Below are 21,944 nucleotides of genomic sequence, written 5' to 3' on the forward strand. Positions count from 1 at the left end.
AGTACGGTGCAATCTTCAAGAATATTATATAGAATTTTCCCTACTCCAGGTATGTTAAGGTCATCCCTTCTTTCTTTTTGGCATTGTGACGACCTAGACAGTCGTCTCGTGAGTTACCACTCTGTTTTTCCCATTTATGCTTCTTATTGCTTTGTCTATTGGTTCTATATGTGATCGGGTTGGTTGACTCGGGTTCGAAAGGATTTGGTAAGGTTTGAGACACTTAGTCTCTTTTGAGGAAGCTTAAGTTGGAAATGTCAACCGGATATTGACTTATATGTTAGAAGGCTCGGATGCGAGTTCTAATGGTTCAGATAGCTCCGAGAGGTGATTTGGGACTTAGGAGTGTGATCGGAATGAGTTTTGGAGGTTTGGAGTAGATTTAGGCTTGAATTGGATTTTTGGCATTTTCTGGTTGATAGGTGAGATTTTGATATAGGGGTCGGAAAAGAATTCCGAGAGTTACAGTAGTTCCGTTGTGTCATTTGGGATGTGTATACAAAATTTCAGGTCATTCAGACGTGGTGATTCGATGTTGTTTGAGGTATTTTGAAGGTTGGTATAAGTTTGAATAAGTTTATGGGGTATGTTTGTGTTTTTGGTTGAGGTGCCGGGGGCCTCAAGGTGATTTCGGATGGTTGACGGAGAAGTTTGGAATTTTGGTGAAGCTGCAGATTTGCTGCTTCTGTTGTTTTCGCACCAGCGGATTGAGGATCGCAGGTGCGACGCCGCATATGCGGACGATTGGTCGCAGAAGTGGAGAAAGGCTGGAAAGGCTGTGACCGCAGAAGCGATTGGTAAACCGCACCTGCGATGGCGCAGGTGCGGCTAGTGCATCCCAGATGCGATATTGGTAACTTAAGTGAAAACCGCAAAAGTGGTACGTTGACCGCAAATGCGGTACCACAGAAGCAGGAATTGGGCCGCAGATGCGAAATCCCTGGGCCAGAACATATAAATTGTTTCCTTCGCGATTTTTGAGCTATTCCACCATTTCTAAGTCGGTTTTGGAGCTTTTTGGACGATTTTGAAGAAGGGTTTCAAGGGAACTTTATTAAGGTAAGGATTTTGGACCTAAAACTCGTTCCTATGGTATTATTTCACGGATTAGAGCTATAGTTAAGGGAATTTAAGGGTTAAAATTGGGAAAACTAAGGCTTGGTATTGGAGACCTAGACTTGAGGATTTGAGGGACCATTTGTGGTCGGATTTTGGTAATTTTGATATGTATGAACTCGTGGGGAGATAAGGAACCTATTGATGTGAATTTTATCAAATTCCGAGACATGGTCCTGGGGGTCAGTTTTGGTAATTTCGGGATTTAAGTTGAAAATTGATTATTTTTGCTTGGGCTTCGTTCCCTTAGCATATTTTGACGTCGTGATTCTGATTTTGGATAGATTTGATGCGACTGAAGGCTGATTCGAGGGGCAAAGGTTTCGCGGGCTAGAGATTTGACCGGATTGAGGTGAGTAATGATTGTAAATGATGTCTTGAGGGTATGAAACCCCAGATTGCACATCGTTGTGCTATATTGAGGTGACACACATGCTAGATGACGAGCGTGGGGTCGTGCAGTATTGGGGATTGTGACTTAGTCCATCCTGAATGATTGTTTTATCGCGTATTTGACTGGAAACTATTTGCTATCATCATGTTTTGGGCTGAATGCCATATTTGGGCTTTGTGCCAACTATTTGAACCCTTAGGGGATTTTTATTGATATTTCCTTACTGTTTTGACTTTATACTTGAACTTAGTCATGCTATATTCTACTTTTTTTCATGACTCAACCATGTTTACTCTACTTTAACACTTAAATGATGTTTTAAATGATATTTTGGGTTGAGCACTATGTTTTAATGTTGCCCGAGTGGCTGTGAGATTCTGACTGAGTAAGGATGAGGGCCTATATTGTGAGGAAACACTGATTATGATTATGACGCCGAGGGCTTGAGATTTGTACGCCACGAGATGGCTTGTTGATATGAGGCCGAGAGCCTAGTGATGATGCCAAGAGATGGCTTGATATTGCGCTTGGGCCGTAAGGGGACCCTCCAGGAGTCTGCACACCCCCAATGAGCGCGGGTACCCATTGTGATGTGAGATATAGCCCGAGGGGCTAGTATTGTTCTAAGATATTGCCCGAGGGGCTAGTATTGTTCTAAGATATTGCCCGAGGGGCAGATTTGTTGACATTGTGCCCGAGGGGCAAACCTTTATGTGCTTATCTTCCTTATTGCTTGTCATTTACCTGCTTAATTGTTAAAAAGGCCTTTTATGAAGTTTAAACTGAACTAAAGTGATTTTTACATATCTTTATTGATTCACTGTTTTACTGGCTTTTTACTGCTTCATTATAGCCTGTAATGTGCCTTACGTGATTTCTTGCTTTTAGTCTTTATTTATGATTATTACTCACTGAGTTGGAGTACTCACTTTTCTCTCTGCACCCTGTGTGCAGATTCAGGCGTTGCTGATCCTACTAGCGAGAGTTGAGAGCTCCCGGTCGACTTCGGAGTTCACGAGGTAGCTGTTTGGCGTCCGCAACCCCGTGTTTCTCCCCCTCTTATCTCATTTCTTTTCCCTTATTAGTGGCTTTGTAATAGCTTTGTAGACTTTTCAGACTTGTGTTAGAATTGGTAGATGCTCATGACTAGTGACACCCCGGTATCGGGCTGTGTTAGGTTTATTTTTCGCAAACTATTCTGTTAACTGCTTACTTTTGGATTATATATTACATTTTAGACTTAATTCTTATTGTTAATTATTTAAAATTGAAATGGGGAAGTGTCGGCTGACCTTGTCTTCATGAGAGGCGCCATCACGACCGGGTCCGGGTTTAGAGTTGTGACAGGCATGGTGCAAGTTATACAGAAGAATCAAGCAAATGCACAATTTTCTTAAACGACTCTATTCATAGAAATATTAGGGGTCTCTGTGTCCTTGATTCCTCATGTAACATATTATTATATCTTTTGTTCATGGGTCTCAGAATAATACGCAGTTGAAAAAGTTTATCCGAAAGGAATATTGAGATTATTACATATTTTTCATGCATTTCATTCATTTATACATATACATTGACCCATGACCAGATATATAAATATATATATGTATGTATGTATAGGGGATATGGGAAAAAAGTTACGGCGTTATATACGCACCACCACCTGATTAGTTGGTATATGTTGATGATGTTGCCCACAGTGGCCGAGATGATATGATGGGATGCCCTCAGTGGCTTGATGAAGTTATGCACACCTATACCTATGCATGATACGACATTTATATACACGTGCATAACATTATAAATATTTCAGAATTTACAAAGTTATTCAGATTTACTGATGAATTTCTTTATTCCATGTTTCATCTATGCCTTTTACGTACAGATTTTCATGCCTTACATACTCAGTACATTTTCGTACTGATGCCCTATTTCACGGGGTTTGCGTTTCATGCCCGCAGGTGCAGGTAGGCAAGCTGACGGTCACCCTTCTTAGGATCCTTGATCAGCGAGAGTTGGCGTGCTCCACTTGATCCGGAGCTGCTTTTGATCTTGGTACGATATGTTTGTGTGTGTGTGTGTGTGTGTGTGTATATATAGGTATGATGTGGCTCAGTCCCGTCTTGTATCGCTATATTTCTATTAGAGGTCTGTAGAAAGTATATCTAGTTGGATGGTATATGGCCTTGCCGGCTTACAGTTTTGAGGTATATACTTGTCTATAGCAGCCTTGTCGGCTCGCCATACGTATGTTGCAAGTATATGTATGTATGCCTTTTTGGGCAGGTTTCCTTCATGTGTATTATTCTTGTAATTCAGCAGATGTTATTCAGATTTATATCTTAGACGCATGCTTAGGGGTGTTTGAAAGGTAGGACTCGGGCACCCGTCGTGGCCCATCGGTTTGGGTCGTGACAAATGCTCCACCTGCTAAAGCATCAACATTGGCCTTCAAGCTATTTTCCAATCCCATGTAAAACCTCTGCCTCAACATCTGCTCCGAAATGCCATGATGAGGATACTTAACTAGCAGACCCTTGAACCTCTCCCATGTTTCTTGTAATGTCTCTGTTGGTTTCTGTCTGAAGCTCAATATCTCATCAATTTGTTGAGCAGTCTTATTGGGTGGGTAAAATTTGTTCATAAATTGCTTGACTAATTCCTCCCAAGTAGTAATGGAGTTTATTAGGAGTGAATTAAGCCAAGTCTGAGTCGCTCCCGTCAATGAGAATGGAAACAAAAATAGCCTTATTGCTTCTGGTGTCACATTATGTTTCTTTGCGTGACACATATCAACAGGAAATTCTTCAGATGTTGCTGAGGAACTTCAACGTATGACTCTGAGAACAGACCCTTTTCTGCAACAAATGTAGCATGTTATTTGTGATTTGAAATGATTCCGCTTGTATCTAAGGGACTGCAATTGTGGTTGCCAGAATGTCGGCGGTGGGTTGTGCCTAGTCATACAATGTTGCTTCTGGCACAAGAGGCACCACACCCTGATTGTTCATGTTATTTGCATTGTTTCTGTTATTTGGATTTTCTACTCTGTCATCCATGTCTGGTTCGATTTGTTCTGTTAAGTTCTGTTGTTGTTTGCCTTTCTTGTTTGCACGATTCAGTGCCTTGAAAACTTTCTTAGGATCTGATAATGCTTCGAATAATTCACCAGTTCTTGATGAGTTTCTAGGCATGCACCTGTAACACCCAAGACTACAAACGTTAGAATTTCAATGTACTTGGTTTAAATTGAAGAAAATTGACTACGCTAAGAATTTTAGCACTTCCTTTAGCTACAATTAATAACACCGTTAATTCCCCTAAAACGACACCAAAATTTGATCACGCCCAACTATGCCTTATAAAAAGGACAAAAGCGGTCACTGCAAATATATTCCGGTTAACAAGTCCAGAGTCGAATCTCACAGGGAATTAACCTATCAATCACAACTATTGAACTCACACAAATTCACATATTCAATCTTCAGAAATATTTAAGTAATAGATTGGATGTTTACTAACTAAATATTACGTAGTGAAAATGCAATAATTAAGAACTAACTATGAACGGATTGTAGACAAGAATTGGAATGATATAAGGTTCTGATTTCCCCTATTGTCGGAATCCTTTCCGCTACGTTTCCTATAAATTTGCCTAAGTCTTCTCTATCGATCATGAGCACTCTAACTGTCGTAACTCTCTTCCGAGTAATTACAATAATATGTTAGACCTATTCTCTAGAATTACGCTAGCTAGCTTTAAGTACAGCTCACTTGGATCGCACTAAGGTTTCGTTATCCCTAATCCCACCTTTAAACCCTTCGTATTGATACCTCATATACGTTAGGAGTGATGTTGTTCAACAACTACCTAAATATGTACTCTCTCCCGATTAATACAAACTAAATAGGAACAGTTAATTGAGGGCCCTTCAATCAACAACAATAAGCATATAGTTGAACAAATAGAGAATACTATAGCAATTCTATATTAATGTAACAAGAAATTCATCATCCAATAGGTTCCATCAAAACCCTAGATTAGGAGTTTAGCTATTCATACTCATAGTAACAATATCCAAAGTAATTTGCATAATTAAATTACAGAGTAAAGATAAAGGGATGTATAGATCGAAGATTCTAACTCCCAAGTAGTGTTCCACGAGCTATTCTTACATCCGGTTGCAAAAGTCCTCAAAGTGGCGTTTTTGGGCCTATTTATATGTTTAGGACTAGACCTAAACGTGTTGGTCAAATCCTAGTCAAGCCGAGAAACAATTTAAGTCTTCAAAACTCGGACTGGACCTGGCCCCAGGCCTGGCGTTGCCAACCTAACGCCAGCCTCAGCCTGGCTTTTGGCTGGCCTCGCCAGGCTAAAGCCTGGTTGAGCCTGGCCTCGCCAGGCTAAAGTCTGGTTGAGCTGGCTTTTGCATGGCCTCTCCTTTTGACAGTTCTCGAGTGCACTTTCAACATTTAAGTTTCCTTTTGCTCTACTTTCATCTTCAATTCACATATATATAAAATAGACTCCATTACGTGCAAATAAAGTATAATTTATCATTAAAGCATGTAAAAATGCAAGGCACATAATGTGCTAAACCATGAATTATAGCCATACATCAAACCCCTCATAAATTTTGGCTTTAGGCCACAAAATTCGTTGGGCTGCCCTTGGTGATACACAACTAAATATTCATTAAAAAGATCATAGGAATTCTTATTTTTCAGTTTTGCACCCGTTGTTTGGTACTCTTTTTGAAGTCATGATTAATTTGGATTTGCGCCATGTAAGGACCATTAAAGGGGATTCTCCTGCTACCAGGATTTTTTCCATCTTCGGAATTAGAATCCCAGACTTCTAATTAAGGTCGAGGATCCTATTTATTTCATAGCAACATTTGTGGTATAAAAATTCTTTTATCAATATAACCATGTCCAAAATTTTCTCTTTAAATTTTCTTTTGTTAGTAGGAGGACCTTACACGTGTGTGTTATCATTAAATAGTAATGAAAATGATTGTTTACTAAGAAGAAAAGCAAGAAAAAGAAAAGCTGAAGAGAGAGTTATAGAAATGAAGTCGTCTTTGCTATGAAATGTTTTACTTTTTAAATAGAATATTCAATTTGAATGTTAATTAATAGAACTCCGAAACAAATACTAGACACCAACTGAAAAAACAGAAGCATATTTGTTGGGATTGTTGGGGGGAGGGGCGGAGGGGGGGAGATTGAAAACTCAGAGAATAAATTTTACAGGCTTTAATGATCATTCCTCATGCACTCTAATAGCCAGTTTAGCCAAACTTCTAAAATCTACTTATTTTGAGAAGTATTTTTTTCAAAAGTGCTTTTTAAAAAAGTACTTTTGATGAGAATCGATTTGTGTTTGACTAATTAATTTGAAAAACACTTTTGGGCAGTAATTATTATTTGGCCAAACTTTTGAAAACTGCTTCTAAGTGTATTTTTCTCAAAAATGCTTCTGAGAAAAGTGCTTTTGGAAAGAAGCTACATTTTTCTACTTCTCTAAAACTACTTCCACTTCTCCTCAATAGCACCTTTTTTCTTCTAAAAACTTGGCCAAACACCTCAATTTTTGACCGAAAGCACTTTTGACCCAAAAAAATAAGCTTGGCCAAATAGGCTAAAAGCCATGATTAAGTAGACATGAAGCACTTGGACAAGCTACCTAGTCATATTCAAATTAAAACTAATATTATTTTATGTCTATATTATTTGAATTTTGAATTTTTCTATACCTTTAAAAAAGTTAATAATTTTAATTGTAAAAGTACCTATCTAAACTAATTTTAATCTGCCTTAACCATTAATCATAAATTTACATTCCATTGATTGATGGTTGGTATAGTAAGAGGTAGATTTGAGAAAATTTAATAAATAACTTCTTATTATTCTAAAGTGTATTAAGAGATAATTCTATTTGGAGAAAGGTCTCTAGAATTATTCCAAAAAATAAACTTTACCTATGTCTCATTTGATATCTAACAATTCATACGATATTAAGTTCAACTTAGGTGTTAATTACCAATTGTGTATGCACACAAGCACATCACATTGATCTTGACTATATCATCATGTTAACTAATGACTAATATTAAAACTTTTTCAAATTAAATCCACATTTCATCAATAGAATCATTCCAACTTTGACTCTTGCAATTTGGAAACTTTGATTTATAACCCCCACCACCACCACCAAACCCAACCCCACAAGTGGTAAATTTTTTGTTGTTATCTGGTATCATGGTTCACTCGGAGCTTTGGCAACAACCATAGGAGGTGTGACGTACATGCACTCATTTCAAAGGGTGCAACACTTCTTAGTTTGGGCCTCATATTTATTCTAGTGCTTGCCGTCCGATTAATTTGGATTCATGGCAGAAAGTTCTGTAAAACACTTCCTACAAAAGTCAATTTTATACCCAGGGTTCGAATTCAAATTTTTTGCTTAAGAATAAATACTTACCATTTCATCACAATTTTTGATAGTTTAAAGTAGCATTTGAATATATTGCTAATTAGTAATTCATTTAATTATATTGAAGTTGTACAACTAATAGATTCACCGAATAACTATTCTTTCATATAGGATTGGCCAGTCGATTTAGGTAATCTATTTAAATTTGATTAATAATCCGACCAGATTAATTATTGCACGTTTATATCATGTTATTACGAAAGGAGATTGTATTGTGGTTAAATTTACGTTTATGCTTAATTCATGAAAACACATGTCTCAAATTATTTGTCGTGATTTCTAAAAATAATTGTCTTAAATTATTTGTCATTTTAAACATTCAAGCCAAAATTAATTATTTTTTCCCATTTTACCCTTAATAATAATTGTTTTTGAAGATGAAAATAGCACATAAATAGAGTAAATATTCAATAAAGAAAGATTATTTCTTAAGACATAAATAAGAGTAAAATAGTCCAAACCCCTTCTAATTAATATTTTCTCAAGGGCCATATTTGAAACGGAAGGAGTACTCATCCCGTCTCATATTAACTGTCGTGTTTCTCTTTTACAGCTCCTTAAGAAAATATTAAATAGGAAAGATTTTTGACTATTTTACCCTTATTTATGTCTTAAGATATAATTTCTCTGCATTTATTACTTATTCATAATTAAGGCTTTTATAGTTTTCAAGAACAATTATTTTTAGAAACCACAACAAATAATATTAGACAGAGAAAGTACTCCTTCCGTCTCGTATTAACAGTCGTGGTTATTAAAAATAGTTATCTCAAAGTATTTATCATTTTAGAATTTCAAGACAAAATTGATTATTTTGTTCTTTTTTTATCCTTAGTAATAATTGTTCTTGAAGATGGAGATAACACATAAATAGAATAAATATTTAATAAAAAGAGATTATATCTTAAAACATAAATAAGGGTAGAATAGTCCAATCCTTTTCCTAATTAATACTCCTTCAGGTCCACAATAAGTGACCAATTTGCTTTTGGCACGCCCATTAAGAAAATACTAAATTTTATACAAAAATACTTAGTATGACTAAACTATCCTTAATTAAATATTTAATGTGAGGAATAAGAATTTTTTTTAGGGATATGTACATAAGGGTAATTTTGTAAAAATAAATTAATTTTTTTCTTAATTATATAAATGGACACTTATTTTGAACCGAAATAAAAAAGTAAATTGATCACTTATTATAGACCGGAGATAGTATTTCTTAAGGGACATGTAAAAAGATACATAATACGAGATAGAGGGAGTAATATATACACTCTTTTCTCCGACAATGTCCTAATGATAGTTGCACCAAAAATCAAGAATGTCATAATCCAAAGGCTGGTATGTCATCAGCCACAACTATTTATTGAATCGCACTTTAATTAATTACAATATTAATTCACCTAAAGTTATTAATTTGCTTATATAAATGTACTCAAAAACAATTTTTTCAATTACCCCAAAAGCCGTTTTTTTCTCTCCACTTCTACAGCTTCACCTCCATTTTTTTTCAAAGAAGAATAACAACCTCTCAAAGCTAAATCATTTTTGCTCAAAACTCTTCCATTTTTTCTTTCTTTCTCTCTTCTTCCTTTCTTCTTCTTCTTCCTGTTTTCTGCAGGGAAGAAGAGAGTTTGATTGGAATTTAATTTGCTCAAATGTAAATATATTCAGAGCTTATTTCTATGAATTTTTTGTTATCTCCTTTCCTGCATATTATTTCAGGAAGCTTCTATTGATTCATTTGAGCATTTGATACAAATTCCAAATATCCCAATGGAAGGTTATTCTTAGCTTTTTCTTTGCACTTATTATTATCATTTATTTTTCTTAATATGTGTTAGTTTTGGTGTAAAGCTTGTATATTCTTTGTAAAATACAAGATTGTGTATGCTACATTTTTTTCTTATTGTGTATATATGAATGTTAGAATGGGAGTCTTGGCGTAACTAGTAAAGTTGTTATCAAAGTTGTTGTCATGTCATTCACGGGTTCAAGCCGTGGAAACAATCTCTTGCAGAAATTTAGGGTAAGACTGCATACAATAGACCCTTGTGGTCCGGGAGAGATTAGTGCACCGGACTGTCCTGTATATATGAATGTTCTTGTTTATTAATGATTTAAATAGAACCATCATAACAACACCGCCTTAATCTCAAATTTCCTTCATATTATTATATTTTCAAAAATTATTGCTAGTTGTCAATCTAACGCAACCAATGGAAAGTTATACTATGCAAATAAAAAAAACATAGTTTGGTGCACAAAGCATTGCACGCTCACGCAAGATACAGGGACAGACCGCACTCCGGGGGTGATGTAGGCAGCCTACCCTGATAGTGGCTGATTCCGCGGCTCGAACCGGTGACCTGTAGATCATACAGAAACAACTTGACGGTTGCTCTAGAGAAGTACATGTTATCGAATCTCGAATTTCTGTCTCTGCCACTGACTTATGACTGACACACCTTTTTGCCAATAAATTATTATTTTACCTATGAATTTTGTAGGTAGAAAAGTTGCTGTTTGTGACCAAGAAAATGGAGAAAAAGAAGGTAACAAAAAAGATGAGAAAAAGGCGGAAGATAACAACATCAACAACAACAATAATAGAGACTATAATCAGTACTCATCATCATTATCACCAAGAGGAGTATTAGAAATTCCTACATTGAATTCATCAGATTCAGACAATAGCAGCATTAGCAGCAGTGATGATAGGAGCAGCAGTTTTGCATCATCATCTTCAGGGGAATTAATTCAAGGTGTTTATTGGAAAAATCTATTTGATAATATAAAGAGAAGGTCAATGAGAAGATTGTCAAGTATACCATTATTAGGAGGATATGAGATGATATTACCAAAGAATATAAGGAGAATTTTGTCCAAAAATAAAAGTGCTGAAGAAGAGTCTAGTGATTGTGATGATGATTCTGTTATTCCAAAGCCTTCTTGGAGGAAGTTTAGCTATAGAGATCTTGCTGAGGCTACTGATAATTTTAATCAAGGTAATATTCCATAGTTAATTAATTTTCCTAGTTTAAATTCTATGCATCGAAGGGGAGCCTTGGCGCAACTGGTAAAGTTGCTGCCAACCAGGAGGTCACGGGTTCGAGCCGTGGAAACAGCCTCTTGCATAAATGTAGGGTAAGTCTGCGTATAATAGACCCTTGTGGTTCGGCCCTTCTCCGGACCCCACGCTTAGCGGGAGCTTAGTACACCAGGCTGCCCTTTTTAAGGTCGAATCATTGTCCATCAGGCCAACTATAGCAGATCAGAGTGTTCAATGTGGAACTTTTTTGTGAGTTGGCTATGAGTTATTGATGGACCAACTTATTAAATTTTCCTTAATGTCTATGGTCCTTTATGTTTCATTTTGTCCCCTCAAAAAGTGAAGTTGCCAAGTTGATGTTGTTGTCTCATTAAGTGATAACACATGCCTGCATCTTCTTGTCATTGTCATTGATCCCACAACTTTACACCAATTATGTTACGTTCTCGTTGAAGGGGAGCCTTGGCGTAACTGGTAAAGTTGTTGTCATGTGACCAGGAGATCAAGTTCGAGCCGTGGAAACAGCTTCTTGCAAAAATGCAGGGTAAGACTGAGTACAATAGACCCTTGTGGTCCGGCCCTTCCTGGACCCCGCGCATAGCGGGAGCTTAGTGCACCGGGCTGCCTTATGTTGCTTTCTTGCAAATTTTAAGTAGTACTAATTAGATACCATTATCTGTATTACCTGATAATAAACTGAATTTGCGCGTCATTTACCCTTTGTTATACTAAATTGCGCCTTTCAGACAACTTGATTGGGAAAGGTGGACATGCAGAAGTGTACAAAGGATGTTTGCCTGATGGTCAAATTGTCGCGGTGAAGAAGATAACAAAGCAAGAGAAGAATGATGAGGACAAAGTTGATGATTTCTTATCTGAGCTTGGAATCATTGCTCACATTAACCATCCTAATGCTGCTAAATTAATCGGTTATGGCGCTGATGGCGGTTTATACCTTGTTCTTCAGTTCTTACCCCATGGAAGCATCAGTACTTTATTACACGGTGCTGTAACCCCTCTTAACTTGGCTAGTTATGTTTGTTTAATCTTGATTTCTTGGCCTAATGATTGATAATATCGACGCTTAATATTGAACGAAATGTCTAGAGTGATGAGATGAACATAGAAATATTATGTTATTTTGACTGATAAACGAAAAACTCAGCATTTCAGTTTCAGAAGAAAGACTTGAATGGGAAATAAGATATAAAGTTGCGGTTGGTGTAGCTGAAGGTTTGCATTATCTTCATTGCGATTGCCAAAAGCGCATAATCCATAGAGATATTACAGCCTCAAACATTTTACTAACTGAAGATTATGAACCTCAGGTTTCAATCTTTTTTCCGCTTTAGAAACCTCAATCGGAAAAGAAAGGAGGATTTCGTCCGAATTTCTCAAGTTCTCGAATTTGTTATTTTTATTTGTGTTGGTGCAGATTTCTGATTTTGGACTAGCGAAATGGCTACCAGAAAAATGGGTACATCATGTTGTTTCTCCTATTGAAGGCACCTTTGGGTATGTAAAAATTAACGAATTTGCTATCATTGTTGCTTTGTTATGATCTGATCTGATGTATGGCAAATTGGTTATCAGATATATGGCTCCAGAGTATTTTATGCATGGAATTGTTAACGAAAAGACCGATGTATTTGCCTTTGGAGTGTTATTATTGGAGCTTATTACTGGTCATCGTGCAGTTGATTCGTATAGAAAGAGCCTTGTGATGTGGGTATGATCCTCTTAAACTGACATATTCTTTAGAAAAACTTGTCATATTCATCGGAAAATCTTTACTAATTATTGTATACCTGTTGCAATTATGCATAGGCAAAACCATTATTGGAAAACAACAGCATCAAGGAAATAGCAGATCCTCGTTTAGGCGATGCCTATGATGTTGTTGAGATGAAACGCGCCATGTTTACAGCTTTAACATGCCTTCATAACTTGCCTGATATGCGTCCATACATGAAAAAGGTAACGCTGCATCTTTACATGCTGTCGCCTTTTCAAGTTGAAAATAACCTTCAAATTCCCCCAGCATTTGTGTTTTGATTTTTGAGTGTTGTTGATCCTTGCCAGAATTTGCAAGTTTTAAGTATATAAACTCACACTTTTAAGTAAGATTGATCGTATGAAGGATCCGATTACCTACAAAATCTTGGTCATAACAACAAGAATATTAAACAACACCTATATGTAAACGGCTTGAAGGGGAGCTTTGGTGTAGCTGGTAAAGTTGCTGCCATGTGACAAGGAGGTCATAGGTTCGAGCTGTGGAAACAGCTGGAATTTGCAAGTTTTAAGTTTATAAACTCAAACTTATAAGTAAAACATTGATCGTGTGAAGGATCTGGTTACCTACAAAATCTTGCTCATAGAGTTAGAACAACAAGGATATTAAACAACACCTATATGTAAAGTGTAAACGGCTTGAAGGAGAGCCTTGGCGTAACTGGTAACGGTTCGAGCCGTGGAAACAACCTCTTGCAGAAATGCAGGGTAAGGCTGCGAACAATAGAACCTTGCGATCCGGCCCTTCCCCGGATCCCACACATAGCGGGAGCTTAATGCACCAGGCTGCCATTTTATCTGTAAACGGTTTAACATATATCCAAAGCAACTTACAAGATCCTTTTATAGTAAGAGTTGACACTCAATGTTTGTATATACAAAGATAGACTAATCCACAAACTAAAACTGAGGTCCAACGAATGGTTGCATATTCTTTGAATCTGCAGGTTGTTCAGCTACTGAAAGGCGAGAACGCGCCAGTAGAATTGAAGCAAAAGTCAATGGGAGGGAGAGCATTGATGTTTTCAGAAGATTATACCAGCACAAATTATCTCCAGGATCTCAATCGCCATATGGAACTCGTTATGGAATAATCTTTTTCCACTTTCTGTCATATGCTATCGATCCTTTCTCTGCTTCTGTTGCGACTTATTCTAGTTGTTATCCATTTTGATATATAAGCGCGTAAATGGGAGCGCGATTTAAGCCAGTTGTTGCCAGGTCTAGTGCAGAGAATCAGTATCCAAAACTTTGAGTTTCTCTTTGCCAAAAATGAAGGGATTGTACTTCATTAAGTACAGTATATCATATGTAAAAGAAAAGAGTTCATTTTTTGTGTTTCTTTCTTATTGTTATTGGATTTTGTTGCAATCATCATACTGATGATTCATTTTGTAGCTGATCATGTTTTTGTATATTAAATAGTAGAATTGATAAGGTGGTTTGTAGATATTATATCAAGGTGTATGTATATATATATATATACACAGCATTTTCTGTGTTTCTTTAAACAATTTGCAGCAAAAACGCATCTTCTAAAAATTCCTAATCAGTCTCATCTCACATTATCAAGAATCAAAGTTTGTTTAAATTAAGAAAAGGTCTTTTCTCTTGATGGTCAATTTGAGTAATTAGCCTATTTTGTTAAACTAAAACTTGGAGGTTCTAAAAAAATGGAGCTGAACATGTTCTTACCTTCATAATCTTGAATCACATGAAATATAATTTCAACATGGGTTGTGGTGGGATGGGCAGGATCTCTTCAATCTTTAACTAGAGGTTTCAGGTTCGAGTCCTAGGTATGGAGAAATTCTTATTAGAAAGCGCTTTCCCCTAAAATGGGCCTTACACGGTGCGAATACAGATATAGTCGGGCTCCATACGGATACAGGGGCGGAGCTAGAAGTCAATATGCGGGTTTGGAGAAAATCTTTTTAGAGAGCGGTTTCCCCTATTTTTAGCCTTACACGGCGCGAATCCGGATATAATCGGGATCCATACAAATACAGGGGCGGGGCTAGAAGCCCATATGCAAGTCCGGCCGAACCCAATAACTTTTGCTCAAACACTACATCTGTGTCAAAAAGTTTTAAATATATACAAATATTAAATTTAGAACTCAGTTATTAGCACTTGAATTCGTCGTTTTAAAATTTAGAACTCATAATCTTGAATCACATAAAATAAACATGGGTTGTGGTGGGATGGGTAGGATCTCTTCAATCTTTAACCAGAGGTTTCAGGTTCGAGTCCTAGGTATGGAGAAATTCTTATTAAAAAGCGCTTTCCCTTAAAATGGGCCTTACACGGTGCGAATACAGATCTAGTCGGGCTCCATACGGATACAGGGGCGGAGCTAGAAGTCAATATGCGGGTTTGGAGAAAATCTTTTTAGAGAGCGGTTTCCCCTATTTTTAGCCTTACACGGCGCGAATCCGGATATAATCGGGATCCATACAAATACAGGGGCGGGGCTAGAAGCCCATATACAAGTCCGGCCGAACCCAATAACTTTTGCTCAAACACTACATCTGTGTCAAAAAGTTTTAAATATATACAAATATTAAATTTAGAACTCAGTTATTAGCACTTGAATTCGTCGTTTTAAAATTTAGAACTCATAATCTTGAATCACATAAAATATAATTTCAACATGGGTTGTGGTGGGATGAGTAGGATCTCTTCAATCTTTAACCAGAGGTTTCAGGTTCGAGTCCTAGGTATGGAGAAATTCTTATTAAAAAGCGCTTTCCCTTAAAATGGGCCTTACACGGTGCGAATACAGATATAGTCGGGCTCCATACGGATACAGGGGCGGAGCTAGAAGTCAATATGCGGGTTTGGAGAAAATCTTTTTAGAGAGCGTTTTCCCCTATTTTTAGCCTTACACGGCGCGAATCCGGATATAATCGGGATCCATACAGATACAGGGGCGGAGTTAGAAGGCCATATGCAAGTCCGGCCGAACCCAATAACTTTTGCTCAAACATTGTATTTGTGTCAAAAAGATTTAAATAGATATAAATATTAAATTTAGAACTCAGTTATTAGCACTTGAATTCGTCGTTTTAAAATTTAGAACTCATAAAGTTGAAATCCTAACTCCGCTTCTATGCAAATACCGGACACCGGATAGGAAACCAATAAATAAAATTACATAAAGTATTTCAACCCCATATTGTCCATTTTAGCAATCAAGAAAAAATAAGTTGCAGGTGACACACTATAATTTCTTTTTAGTATGATGTTAATATTATTCTTTTCTATCCCTTTCTTAAAATATATTTTGCAGAGACTAAACATATGGACGTAAAAAATATTTCTAATAGCAGTTCGCGGTGTGCCAGTGAATGCTCGTTAATAGATTAAAGTGAATAATAATTTAACTAAAAATGGAGGTGCGGGGAATCGAAGCCCGCGCCTCTCGCATGCGAAGCGAGCGCTCTACCATATGAGCTACACCCCCAACTATGCTCTAGCCAAATAGATTACGATATTAAAAACAATTAATGGCTTAATCGGCTTGTCTAAGTCTCTATACTATACTTTGTAGCTTTTCTTAAATAGCACGTACTTTTTTGGTCCAATAAATATTACCAACATTCACCATTTGATTATTCTTGAATTCTTTTTTAAAAGAGACACAAAATTAATTTTTTTTTATGGTTTCACATCCGGTGTCAGATACCTCCGCATTGGAGCTCGACTATATCCGAATTCGCGCTGCATAGGGCTTCATTCGGGGGGAAGCAGTTTCATCCATTGCACCACATCCTTTGGTGGAGAGACATAAAATTAAATGCTAACTCATGCTTGCGCCAAAAGTTATTTTTGCAAGTTCAAATCGAAACAAAACAAAACATAACAAAAATTCGAAAGAAAACACATATGAGACCATCAGGTTTTGATCTTTGAATTAGGAATATATGTGACGAATACTTTGCGATTTGAGTCAAGATGATTGATTTTCTTAAAGTGTAGAAAGAATTTTAAAGACACCTAACTAAAGCTTTTAATGTCTCAATTCTTGAAAGGTTAAATGCACTTTCTTATTATTCATGACCAAGCACAAAATTCATGTTTTTTTCAAACCAAAAAGACATGCAAAATGGAAATTTTAAAATTTAATAAACCAAATTCATATTACACCAGAGTAAACTAAAAAACCTGGAAACTAACACTTTAATAAGAAAATAATCACTACAACAAAACTGATATTTAGCTACGAAATTATTAGCTACGACATAAAATGCGTCACTAATAGTTTACTTTTCGTGACAAAAATTACATTTCGTCTTTAAATACATAAGCCACATACTTTTAGTGACGAAACACAATATTTTGTAGCAAAGTTTTGTCCACTAAAAATTGAGTTGGCGCCAATTATTAAATAATATTAACCACGAATTTAAAATTATCAATGACACATTATTTTGTCACTAATGATGTACCCAATTAATGACGAAGCATTATTTGTCTTAAAAGTAATTAAATTTTGGATACAAAAAAGTTTCGTCACAAAAAATATGTTATTACAATAGTGACGAATTAGAATTTGTAGCTAAACAACGTAAACTTTAGCCACAAAATCTTATATTTATTTGTGACCTTAATTTTTATCGCTGATACTGCAAATAATTAGTGACAATTATTTAATTGTCGCTATTGAACATACAATTTAGTCACAAAAATTTTTTGTCACAAAATACCATTTTTAATTTGCTACGACTTTTGTAGTTGAATTGTGAGATTATTGGCTACGAATTATTTTTTTTAATAAAAACTAAAAGATCACACTTCGTAGATAACTGTAATTCTAAAATTTTGTTCGTGTAACATACATGTGAGCACGTGATTTTTTCCCTACAAGAACTACTCCCCAAAAAATCAAAATAAAATAGTTTTGCGTTGCTTGTGATTTATTTGTACTTGTCTGTGCATATTCATTTTTTTACTTTAATTAAGAAAAATACAAAAAAATATATGTGTTGCATTTGCATTTACAATTTAGGATTAATTAAGTAACTTGTTTTACGAAAATGAAAATTCATAAAAAATAGTTTACTTTGCATTTTTTAGCATTTAATGTTGAATTGTGTGATTTTATTGTTAATTGGCATTTAATTATATGTGATAAATGTTATTAGAAGATAATTAGTATTTTTAACAAGTTAACTTGGTTTATAATTTTAGAAAATAATTTAGGAAGAAAATAAAAGGAAACGGAAAAGAAAAGAGGAAGGAAATAAATCTGGGCCAATTTAATTAAATTCCCAAGCCCAAGCCCCCAACCCACCAAAAATGAACCAGCCCAAATCACCCCTATCTGGCCCAATCGACCAAGCCAACCAAACGACGTCGTATGGTCACGTTCAATCTGAACCGTCGATCTCCTAAGATCGAATGGTCCAGTCCACCCCCACCATCGAAGAAACGACGTCGTCTCAAGCCTGTCGATCCAGGCCGTTCATTTCATTTGATCCAACGGCCGCAAATCTCACCCATGCCCCGACCCATTCCCATCCAAAGACCGATCCGGTCTCGAGGTAAATGAAGCGACGTCGTTTCCATTAATGAATGGATCCAAGCCGTTTATCTCATCAGATCGAGCGGCCTGGATTCATTCCGCTCCTTCATATATATAGTTCAAACCATACCCCGCCTCCCCAAACCAAACCCCCCTCGCCCCATCGTCTCTCTCAGACCCCTCAGAGACGACCCCTCGAAACCCTAGCCGCCCTCATACCCCTTCGCTTGAAAGCCGGCAGCAACGATGCCGGTGACCACGAAATTCACACCCCTGAACCTTCTAACCACCTTCAACACAAATCTCTACCCCTTTAACCTCGAATCATCCCGATTTGTTTTGAATCTTCAATCAAAGATTCGAGCAAAACCCTAAACCTACCCAACCAGTTCCAAGTTCACACCCCAGCTCCACCTGACCTCCCTCGTTCCCAAACTACCCCTACTTTGGCTCGAATCTTGCTAGAACTGGTCAAATTTTTAAATCTATTGAAGAACTCTAGACAGCCAAAACCTGGAACCTGTCCGAATAAAGGGGAAATTTGAGGTCTTAACCGACTTTAGCCGAGTGTTCTCAGTCAAGAACACTCAATTAAGGTCCGTTTTGGCTTCAAAATTTCAAGACGAAGTGTCAATGAGAACAGAGTTCATTTGGGCTTCTGATTTTGAGGTATTTCTCCTCTTTTCCTTTTTCTTTTTGATTGTTGTTTGTTGTTTGCCTAATTAGGTTTCATTGCTATGTTTGTCAATTAATCCTCATCCTCTTTCGGACATTTTTTTGGTCCAGTTTTCTCATCTTGGTCGATTGGCATATGTTGAATCAATTAAATGGTCTCGTCGATTGACCCGTTCATGTATGTAGTTCAGTTGTTCTCCTCAAGTTATTGGTTGTTGTTTTATCTTCCGACCTTTGTGTTTTCAGCCTCAGGGCTCATAGCCAGTATACTTGTTGTTCCAGCATTTTGTTCGAGGTTAATTTAGAGTTATATTTGTTCCCAATATAGATAGCTTACTCTCATGCATCTATATGAATCAATTTCTTGACCTTAATAGTCCAGTCTGATTATTTTCCTGAATCATTGAATCCCCATCTTGGTTGAAATGTTGTTGGATTTGATTTGAGTTCAATTGATGATTAAGTTTAATGATTCAAATCTACTTGTTTTTTTCTGCTAAGCTTGTTCTGATATGAATCTAACCTTTGTTGAATTGTCCTAATGTTGTTGATTGGGAGTTAGTTTCATGTATCTAATTAGTCAATTGATAGGCTTAAATTGGCTATAGCTGAGGTTTCATACAGGTTTAAAGTGATTGGGGTAGGATAGTAATCACATGGGTTTAAGGGGATAATTTGGGACTTAAAAGTTTAAAAGTGGTTTGTTTAAGTGTTCTGTCCAGTAAGTGCTAAGGTAACATTAAACTAATGCATTTGTTTAGTGTTAATGGGGAACAAAACATAATGGTATGGGAAGGCTTAAAAGGGATTGATTAAAATATGTTGCTCATACCTGTTTGAACATTAAATAAGGAAAAGACAAGGGATAATGAGCAAAAACATACTCTAGTGGATTGCTAAAGGTATCATGGGCAGAATTAGTTTCTGAAATCTGCCTAGTGTTCTTACAGGCTGGCAAGGTCAGTGTTTGGGTATAAGTGGAGAGACTTAGGACAGAGTTGGGGGCAGACCTTAGAGGAGAAGAGCAATCTGAAAAGAGAGAGTAAAAGATAAAGGAAGAGAAACAGACAAGAAATATATATTATCGTTCCATTGAGGAAGTTTTCTGATTCTAGTTCATCTAGGATTTAAATAGCTTAAGTTTTCTTAGTATTGTTGAGTAACTGAAGCTTGAAAGGTACAAGAATATGATTTCAAGTTGAATCTGGTTTGTTCGTCTGAGTTGATTGGTTATCTGCTTGGGTTTATCGATTGTTGGGGTTGATTCTTGGATTCTCTGGTGTCATTTGTTTTCTGAAAATTCTCCTATTGTCGTTGTTAAACCCTGCTGGATTGGCCATTTGCTGTTGTTGTTGCTGTTTGACTAACCCCCTCATTTTTCTTGGTTTATACTTCAACTTCCAGGTACACGGCTGTAACCTTGCCAATTTGTAAGCTGTAAACATGAAGCATGAATATACATGAAGATTTGAAGCTTAAGTTTGATTTAGCTTTTCTACTGATTTGTACATTAAGATACTTCACTCACTAATATCATATAAATGTCTGCTGAATGTGTAACTGGACTGATGCGAACTATTGGACTATTTTTTAGCTGAAAACTGTTAAACGAATTAGATTCATGCTTGAAGTTTAGCTGAAAACTTTATTTAGTTTTCTGGTTTATGTATTAGAATGTTTGACTTCTTAACGTTATTAAAACCTTTGCTTGAAGTTGTACTAGTTGGATCGAAATTGTTCACGATGTTGCAATTCTCTTTTAAAATAATAGTAACAAAAGCGGTAAAAATTTAAAATTCGCACATAGGTTCAACATGTATAAAATCAGATAAATAAGTCGAATATGACAGTCGAGTGACCGTGCTAGAACCACGGAACCTGGGAATGTCTAACACCTTCTCCCAGGTTAGCAGAATTCCTTATCCAGATTTATGGTGCGCGGACTGTAATACGGAGTCATTCTTTTCCTCGATTCGGGATTCAATCGGTGACTTGGGACACCATAAATCTCCCAAGTGGCGACTCTGAATATTTAAATAAAAATCCCATTTCGATTTTCCTTTAATTGGAAAAACTCTCTTACTCCCTCTACGCCCCTGCGGGCGCAGGTGAAAAAGGAGGTGTGACAGCTCTGACAACTCTGTTGGGGAAACGAACCCAGAACTTCTGGTTCGGGGTTCGAGAATTCGAGCTTGGAATAATTGTTATAATTGGCTTTGTCTATTATCTGATTTTTACATGTTTGGGCCTAATGTGCTAAATGCTGCTTTTACCGCTTTGATATTATCTGAACTGTATATAAACTACTACGAAACCCTTATCTTCTCACCTTCGGAGATGTGCTCGCTGGTCGAGACTCCCTATTCTATTAGTGGCATACCTTGAAATAAGAAAGAGGCTCGGACAAGTTACTAAGCCGGATGGCCTTTTGGTTCCCGGTACGTAGGCCCCTCCTCGACTCGAGTTGTCCGCTCGGGTACACAGTCTAGAACAAATACCCAGGTTATGAACCTAGAATAACTCAGCTTCATGTCGGATCCCTAGTAGGAACGTTTGTTTGCATCACGTGCATTTGACTTTGGAGGCTCAACACAGGGGTTGGGTCTGTCTAGGACAGGTGTACCGAAAATGAAAAAGACCATCCTGATGCATCGTACTTGCTACTTGTGCATTTATTTGCTTCGGACTTGCATGCTGACCGATTTTTGAATATTTTGAGGAAAGAGAAATAGCAGTATGAGGGTTAAAGAGAGTTAATCGCCTGTTTTGAAAAAAACCAATGTCCAAATAGTGTCGAAACTCTGCCGAATTTTTGAGAAAATAAAAAAAAAAGGAAAAAGACAAAAATATAGTTTTATTTGCCAATGAAAAGAGTTTGGTTTTC

General features: G+C 36.7%; 1 protein-coding gene and 2 non-coding genes across 3 annotated transcripts; 2 read left to right on the forward strand and 1 right to left on the reverse strand.

Moving 5' to 3' along the window:
- Positions 1–4,014: 4,014 nt before the first annotated feature.
- On the forward strand, positions 4,015–4,121 carry LOC138890916 (small nucleolar RNA R71). The gene has a single exon (XR_011407279.1). It is a non-coding gene; the product is annotated as a small nucleolar RNA R71 (small nucleolar RNA).
- Positions 4,122–9,492: 5,371 nt separating this feature from the next.
- Positions 9,493–14,313, forward strand: LOC104242332 (receptor-like cytosolic serine/threonine-protein kinase RBK1). Its single transcript, XM_009797358.2, has 8 exons — positions 9,493–9,795; positions 10,523–11,020; positions 11,811–12,068; positions 12,238–12,392; positions 12,500–12,579; positions 12,658–12,793; positions 12,892–13,041; positions 13,806–14,313. The coding sequence occupies exons 1-8, from the start codon at positions 9,789–9,791 to the stop codon at positions 13,950–13,952; spliced, it is 1,431 nt and encodes a 476-aa protein (XP_009795660.1). The 5' UTR covers positions 9,493–9,788; the 3' UTR covers positions 13,953–14,313.
- A 1,938-nt stretch (positions 14,314–16,251) lies between these two features.
- TRNAA-CGC (transfer RNA alanine (anticodon CGC)) lies at positions 16,252–16,324 on the reverse strand. The gene has a single exon. It is a non-coding gene; the product is annotated as a tRNA-Ala (tRNA).
- Positions 16,325–21,944: the final 5,620 nt, after the last annotated feature.

Source organism: Nicotiana sylvestris, chromosome 4, assembly GCF_000393655.2.
Source record: "Nicotiana sylvestris chromosome 4, ASM39365v2, whole genome shotgun sequence".
Lineage (NCBI taxonomy): Eukaryota > Viridiplantae > Streptophyta > Magnoliopsida > Solanales > Solanaceae > Nicotiana > Nicotiana sylvestris.

Excerpts from the sequence above, each read along its gene's own strand:
- LOC104242332 (XM_009797358.2), top strand. Across the intron at positions 11,021-11,810 it reads TACTGATAATTTTAATCAAG|ACAACTTGATTGGGAAAGGT; the intron begins GTAATATTCCAT and ends TGCGCCTTTCAG. Across the intron at positions 12,069-12,237 it reads CATCAGTACTTTATTACACG|TTTCAGAAGAAAGACTTGAA; the intron begins GTGCTGTAACCC and ends TCAGCATTTCAG.